Source organism: Trichoderma virens (assembly GCF_000170995.1).
Source record: "Trichoderma virens Gv29-8 chromosome Unknown TRIVIscaffold_84, whole genome shotgun sequence".
NCBI classification, from domain to species: Eukaryota; Fungi; Ascomycota; class Sordariomycetes; order Hypocreales; family Hypocreaceae; genus Trichoderma; species Trichoderma virens.
The window spans coordinates 539,621-547,482 of NW_014013665.1; the positions used below are offsets into that span (position 1 = coordinate 539,621).

Genomic DNA, 7,862 nt, shown 5'->3' on the forward strand with positions numbered 1-7,862 from the left:
GCTCGAAATCGCTTCTGTGGGATCCCAATGTCGAGTGTGCCGCGCTTCTCTTCTGGCTGATTCACTGCTGTCTAGATCGCCGGCGCTGCATCGCAGCCATGGCATCTTCAGCTCCGGCTCCATCATCCAACCTCGAATCGCTGCCGCCTCGACCCCCGACGCCTCCACGGGAAGCAGGCAAGGAGAGCGACCTCTCAGTCAAAACCATTCTCACCCGCGCTTCTTCGTCCGACCCCCAGGACAGCCTTCAGACTCCTCCAGCCGCCAACACCCCGACGTCGACTGATGTCCCCGACTCCAAGTTGATGTCAAGCAGGGCGAGGAAGAAGGTCGTCTGGTCGGCACACACCGAATATAAGGATCCAATTGACTATCGGTCAATCGAAAAACTCCACAAGTCGTCTCCTCTCTCTGTTCCTTCACCCACGTCGAAGCCCATCAAAGGCATTCTCAAACCGTCCTCGTCTCCGACCCCACGCACACTGTCGTCTGGTGGAGATTTTGATTTGGTATTGGGCCAGCCTAACATAATCGAAATGTTGGACTCAACAATAAAGCAACTGGCTGGTTCCGACCGGGATTCGAAACTCGATGCATACATGGTGCTCTCTAGGGCTTTGAAAGCCTCCAATAATCTCCCCGACCGAGTTGCCCTTCAAGACAAGATGAGCCTGTTCATGCAGTTCATTCAGCGTGATATCACATCAAAAACCGACACGGGAGCTCTCGATTCTTCGCTAATAAACCACGCCCTGACACTTCTCGCCACGTTTCTTCACTTTCCTGCCATTGCCTCGACCCTCACATCCGACTTTGGAATATTCGTCATCGACCACTCTGTTCGTGCGTTTGAGGATGCCAGCACCCCCAAAGATGTTGTACGGCATCTGATGCAAGTTGTTGCCTTTCAAAACTTTTCGCCCAAGGTGATGACATCTGATCGAGTGGGACGCCTGGTGACTGCGCTGCATCATATAGAGGGCCACCTCAAAGGCAAAAGTATTGTCATGAGTCGGATACACATATATAAGCGCCTTGTCAAACAGGCACGCTTGCATATGGTTACTCATTCAAACTGGCTTAAGGATATGCTCTCGGATATGCTAAGTACCGTCAAGGATATTCGAGCTCAAGCAATCAGCCTTGCGACTGAGGCTGGGTTTGCTCTACGTTCCGAGAAGCAGCTTATGCGGAAAACGAGCGAAATATTCCAAACAACGAATGACGATCAAACATATATCGAATTTTATATTCACAGGCTACAAGAAATGCTCAAGGACAGGACAAGCGCTTCGGCTGTACCGCAGATATGGAGTGCCATCATTCTTTTCATGCGGTGCCCGCTGGAGAGGTGGCAATACTATGGCCCTTGGCTAACTCTTGCCCAATCTGCCTTCAACATGGCAGATGCTTCCACAAAACAGGAAGCAAATTTTGCTTGGAATCGGTATATCTACCTTACCCTGGCCGATAGCAAAAGCACCCCCAAAATACTAGGAACCCTCTGTCAGCCTCTCCTCAGTCAACTACGGAGACGAGCAAATCCTAGACAGCTAGAAGAAGCTGTGAAGCTCCAAAGGACAGTCATTGGCGGCATATGCAATCTCTACTATTATGCGTTCGCTCCAGGGAATGATAAGTTCTCCCCTGATTCAATATGGGACGTTGCCGTTGAGCCTGTTTTATCACAGCTTATTGGTTTGGATGGCAAGCCTGAAATTCCGGGAGATTGTCTCATGCAGGCTGGTCGTATCTTGGCGAATCTCCTGGATGTGGCTACACCTCGCATGTGGAGACAAGATCGTATCATGGAGACACCGCCAGCAAACCCAGATGAACTTCCACCCTTGGATTCGAAATGGGTGAGGCGAAACTGTGACAAAGTCTTTCGAACGGTTAATCCTCTTCTGGAAAAAAGGTTCCTTGACCTGGCCAATAAAGACTCGTTGGTATATCGCTTGTGGCATGCCTTGGTCGGGTCAATTGCCGCGGCATCAGCAAAGGATATCAAAGTGTCGGAAGATACTGCCAAGTTCTTTGCTTACGCATTTGGCTTGTTGTCTAAGGTGTGGCTAGCGGGAATGCCTTCAGATGGCAGCTTACATGCTCCGGCGTTTCTCTCAAGCGTCAGGAACTTCATCGACATTCTCGTCAAGGCACTCGGCATCCTTCCCTTTACAGAAAAGAAACTCGCCATGACAGTAGGCAACACTTTCGAATCCATTGCAACACCATCTCACAATCAGAGTCGATCAAGCTCTCCGGGAATCATTCGGACCCCTCTACATCACCTCTTCTCAATGCTCTCTTCTGTCCCTCCAGGCGTCACCGATGACGAAGCCTTGTCCGACTTTTTTCTTTGCGTGTTTGAACCTTTTTTTAACGGCAAAGCGACAAAAGCGCGCCTGGAGCTGGCACACGAGCTCCTGCAACTACTGCCTAGAGAGTCATCATCCCCGTATGGACCATGGCTGTTAGCTGCACAGAACTTGTCTCTATCTCTTGATAATGGCGAACCTACATCCAACTTGGCGGGTAGCAGTAAAATACTAGGACCAAAGTATCGAGACATTACTTCCTTGCTTGAACGCGGGCTCGTCGGATACCCTCAGCTTCCGTTAGATCGATGGTTCTCGCTATTTGAGCGACTTTCCGAAAACGTAGTTGAGCAACTCGGCGATGCTGGGCGTGCTCTTGTTGTTGTCGAACCCCTGGCCAAGGCCCTACTCGACTGTCTTGAAAATGGCAGCACAAACCCCCCATCTGCAACTTCTCTCAAAGCAATCCGCGCGCTTTTCGATGTTGCCAAGCTTCCGCGTGATCGGACTGCTCTGAATACTACTCGGCAGCGGTTATGGGGGACGTCTCTGGCAGCCACACGAGCAGTTTCACTAGATCCATTTGACAACCTTCATAAACTCGGTAATCAGGCTCTGGGGACTTTCTACAGCAAGATTTCCCTGTTCGACTCCAATACTGAGGTTATACCTTTGATTGAGAGCATTGAAAGCTTTTCGGTCAGATGCTTCCCTCAACTGGGTGTCAAGGCCTTTACGAATATCCAGGCTAGCCTGTGTTTATGGATTGAGGATGACAAATCTTGCTACGAACATGACGAAGAATCACTACTATCAAAGGCTGTAAGAATATCACACAATAAAACCCCTACTGTTTATGCAATTGTACTAATTTGCGATAGCTCATTCATATTTGGAATCGAATAACTGCGGAACTTGCGGGGCGAGAACAACTGACGAAGGATGAATTTGATCAAATGGAACCTCTCCTAACCTCTGCTTTCAAGAGCAAGCTGCCCACTATTGTTGACAAGACGATAGACCTGTGGAATGTGCTTGCCAAGGACGAAGAGCAAGTGTCTTGCTCTGACAGCTTAAAATCTGTCGCTTCAGAAGCAGGATCAAAGAAACAACGTATGGGATTGGGAGAGACTGGGAAGATTGGTGGTGCATTCGGTGCTCAGGCTCCTCCTTCCAATCGGCTACCAGACGAAACAATCGTTGTGCTCTCATCAGATTCTTCTCGTTTGGATGCTGAGCCAGCTTCAGGCAGAAGGACAGCCACCCGGATGTCGGCTCGGAAACGTCGCATGGAAGAGACTCCTGAGCCAAGCCGCACAAAATCAACCAAGCGAACTAGCACTCCTAGACTCCGCCATGACAACTCTCAGGTCCAGTTTACTATTGTTGCATCATCGTCTCCGGTTCCAGCAGACGGTTCTCAGCACCTCACGGAGAGACAAAAAGAAGTCCGGGAAAGGCAGCGTGAAAATGAAAATATCTACTCGGATATGCGAACAAGCTCCCCATCTCTCGCCAAGGAAGACTCGACCAAACCGGTTGAAACATCAGCCACTACTGATAACCAGGCTGGAGAGACAACCCCACGTCGTGCTACGTCCTACGATAACCTAGTCACCTCAACACCAACTCCTAGGCGAGGCCAACCTGTGCACGTGGACGACACCGATCCTCCGTCTTCGCCTCCCGTACCGCGACCATACCCGCTTCTCTCAGAAATTCAATCTCGATCTAGGATTAGCTCCCTAGATAGCCTAGATAGCTGGGAGTTTTCATCACCTCCTGGTTCGCCGGTCCCTGGTGACCAGGAGGCAATATCGGAGGTTCAGTTACCAGGAGAGAAGCCAGCCGGCAAGGCCAACGAGAAGGCAGTAACAAAAACTAAAGACTTTGTTACCAGCTCGAGAGACGTTATTCCATCCAGCTTTATAGAAAGGGAATCATCATCAGACCTGACGGATTTGTCGGATAGAGATGTCTCCTCATCGCCAGAACCACCGCGGCTTCTCGAAACCCCAACCAAGAAACGGCTGTTACGTGATGCCGCCGCTGTAGAGGAAAGTCCAAGGTCGGGAGATGACGAGTTTGTCGACGCTAGGAGCAGCCCTGAAAAGCCCATCTTTCCACAGGTTAACGACACGTCGTTCGCCCTCAGTGAAGGAGACGAGAGCCGAATGATGAAACTTGCGGATGAAATCGAATCGGGTGGCGGCGTCGGTCTACAAGAAAATGCCGAGGCTGAGGACAGCTCTGATGAGCGTTCCAGCGTGCAGTCCGAAGAACCTCAACCGCCCTCGCCCCCAAGGACTCGCAGGGCAGCTAAGCGCGCCACTCCTGCGATCATTCCCTCCACTCCTGCGAGATCTGTTGGTGACGGTGAGGGTGGTGGAAGCAAAAGAAAGAGGAAGCGATCAGGGTCGCGGCAGAGCGAGAGCCGTTCGAAGAAGCAACGATCCGAAGCTGTGAAAGAAGTCGAAGTACCAGTGGTGAGCGAGAACGAACCTGCGTCCATAGGAATGGAGACTAGGGGAAGTGCTCGAAGACAACGCCAGCAACGCCAGCGAGAAGACAAGACCAACGGTTCGCAGAAACGATCCAGCAAGCGAAATAGGAAGCGCCGGGGTGGGGATACGGACGACGAGGTGGTGTCACAGCTGGAGAAGGAATCAGATGCAGCGGCTGAGAGCCAGGAAGCAACCAGGGATGCAGAAGAAGAAGAAGGAGTACCTAGCACCAAGGATGAGCCGCATCAACTGCCAGGGAATATGGACGTCGATGCGGATGCAGCTGCGAACGCTACAGTGGTGGACGAAGCGGAAAGCGAGCCGCCGCGTGCAGAGGAGGAAAAGAAGGCAAAGGCCCTGACGATCATGGAAACATTACAAAACAGTCTGGAGCAGCTACGCCAGGTGGCTCTGCCCCGAAGCGAAGTATACAAGATGGAGGACATGTTGATGGATCTGAAGCGAGAGTTGTTTGAAGCAGAAAGACGAGGAAGGGACAGCACCTAGAGCATGAGGAGGGAATGAAATTATTACGACATGCATAAATGCAAATGCTGCATCGTACGGCGTCGAGAATGTTTTTTTTTTCTTTGCTTTATTTTACTTGGCTTTTAGTCGTGGTTTGTTATACAGTTTTTTTTTTCTTTCTCGTTTTGGAGCCTGGGCTGGTTGGCTGGATGGAACGGGCTGTACGGATACCAGATGTTTGATTTTGTGTCCCGGAACGGTAGGGGATGTTTGCATGGAGATAGATAGAATTCACGATGAGAGCAGCCACATGGAAATGGGTTGCCTTGAACATATTGTGTATACATATTAGAAAGTTGGTCTCAGTGAATTTTTACAACATTTCTCAAAACATCTCATCTTGCCCCATCTTGACATAGTGCCCAAATCATCTTCTCCAGGCAACATTCACCCCATCTAATTTCGTGACAGGGTTAGAATCCTCCAGCATGTTACATGCTACGGGACTCGGCCGACATCACCATGACGAGCAAAAAGGGTCCAGCCTGGCCAAACCAGAAAACCAGGCTGCGGACAACAGCCGCGTCCAGGATATTTGGCTCTCGGATGACCCAAATAGGAAGCCCGAGCGCAACGTTGGCCGTGCATGCACTGTGTCTTTGGGAACTAAATCCCGAGGCACACACACGGCTGTCCTAAGAAGAAGCGCTTATGCCGGCAGATCCATTTTTTAATACGGGGGTTGGTTTCGATGTTGGCAAGGATAGATTGGCCGTTGGAGTTCAGCTTGGGGTACGGGCAAACGGGGTAGAAGAGAAGGGGAAGGGACAGTGACTGGCGAAGCGGGCGTAGCGAGCACTTGTTACTGGACGGCCCAAGATAGCATCGGCAGGTTTGAATTGAATGTCGGAGTGATTGTAATCATCACTTTCAGGGAGCAGTCCGAAGTTACGTATCATCTCGCAGCTGTACTCGCATGTGATGTGGGAGGACAGCTGTGAGCCAACTCCGAGCTCGTGTGCTATTCGCACACACAATTGGTTCTCCAGCTATCAATTCATTCGTATTCTCTGCATGCGCCCTGTTGATCTCGCCGTTACTTACCAGGAGTAAACGAACGAGTGCTGTGCGAGAGTATACGCAGATGCCCACAAGAGCAACTCCTAAGCTGGATGGCGCTTAATGCAAAGGTACACGAGCGACTAACAGGAAGACCCAAAAAGAACTTGGATCAGCTGTTCGGGACCCGGATCGTCGCAGCAAATGACGTCAAAAGGGGAATAGTTAGTGACAACTGAGTGCATCTTGGCCAACGGAGCTTGATGTGGACCCTCGGGACGTGGACCTGGATGAGAAGCCGATGATACCTCGAATTCGTTTGCCCATGCCATGCTTGGCATTGGGAGCACGGAATTCCCGAAGCTTGGATCGGTCAACCACTCCTACAAGGCTGACACCATCGTGAGATTGCAAAAAACTTAGAGTAGCATGCAATAGAACAGTCTGGACCTCCTCTGTTGAATCTGCTCCCTGGCTGCTTAGACCTCGGCGGGTTAGTAGTCAGACCCAATTTACCCCAGGTTTCGCACTGCCATGTGTGCCTCGGATCGCTTCTTTTGGTATTTCCAGAGGGAAGAAAGGGGCCGGGATAGCTTCAATGCTGCGCGTCTGGGGAAATCTGGGGGGTTTCCTGGGGAGCACGCGAGATGAGGAAAGCGAGATTTTAGGACGCGGGGAAAAAGAAGAGTCGAGACTGATGCGATGGACCCTCCCCCAGATTCTCCAATATTTCTCGCCGTGAGGGGGATCCAAAGCAGCTGGATATTTGATGCCTGATGCGTTTTGATATAGCCCATTGAGCATGTGCATCCAGAGAATATCGTGAGGTGATCGCTCCAGAAGGCGTCGAAGCACATCGTTGACGGCCAGGCACCCGCGAATTCCCTGCACACCACCAAGACAAAGCGGCATGATTCCAAGGACTAGCATGCTTCGATCAGCTAGCGTTTGGGACAAGATGTGCCTAGTTTTTCTCCGACGCAGCACCTTTTTCTTTGTCTTGCTGACCGATCCGCCCCGGCTCCCGCGCTCACTCAAGTCAGCTTGCTGGTTTGCCGGAATGATTTTTAAAGACAAACTAGCAGGACATTAGGCCAAACAGAGGATATCGGGTTTCCCAGCTGGTGCACGCCACCGGCCATAGATGTCTTCTCGACGCCGCTATTTGGCTGACTCCTGGCAAGCCTCGTTGCCACAGCACTTCTCGTCAAGACTCAGCATGTTGGGTGGCTTTTTGCTTCCCTTCCCCCCTTGTTCAAAGCGCGTGCCATGGAAACATTTCCCACCAAGGTCCACCATCTGGAGTATTAAGCATGAATCTGATTCGGTGGGTGACGTCGCTTTCCCCACGTTTCTCCAGAACGGCCGTGCTTGTAGCATCGCCAAATTTGTTGTTTTTGGTTCCGACAATTTTCTCGTTCTCCGTCGAGAGCTAGTTGGTTGGCTTATGGTAATTCGATTTATGGATGGCTTGCTCGTTCAGCACAGGAGCAAATCAGAACAGGTCGCCTAA

The 7,862-nt window shown here is 51.0% G+C and overlaps 1 protein-coding gene across 1 annotated transcript; it reads left to right on the plus strand.

Annotated features, from left to right (window-relative positions):
- Window positions 1-98: 98 nt before the first annotated feature.
- TRIVIDRAFT_69206 (uncharacterized protein) lies at window positions 99-5,329 on the plus strand (the record flags this gene model as incomplete). The annotated part of the gene is made up of 2 exons (XM_014097929.1): window positions 99-3,140; window positions 3,200-5,329. The coding sequence occupies 2 exons, from the start codon at window positions 99-101 to the stop codon at window positions 5,327-5,329; spliced, it is 5,172 nt and encodes a 1,723-aa protein (XP_013953404.1).
- Between the last annotated feature and the right edge of the window lie 2,533 nt (window positions 5,330-7,862).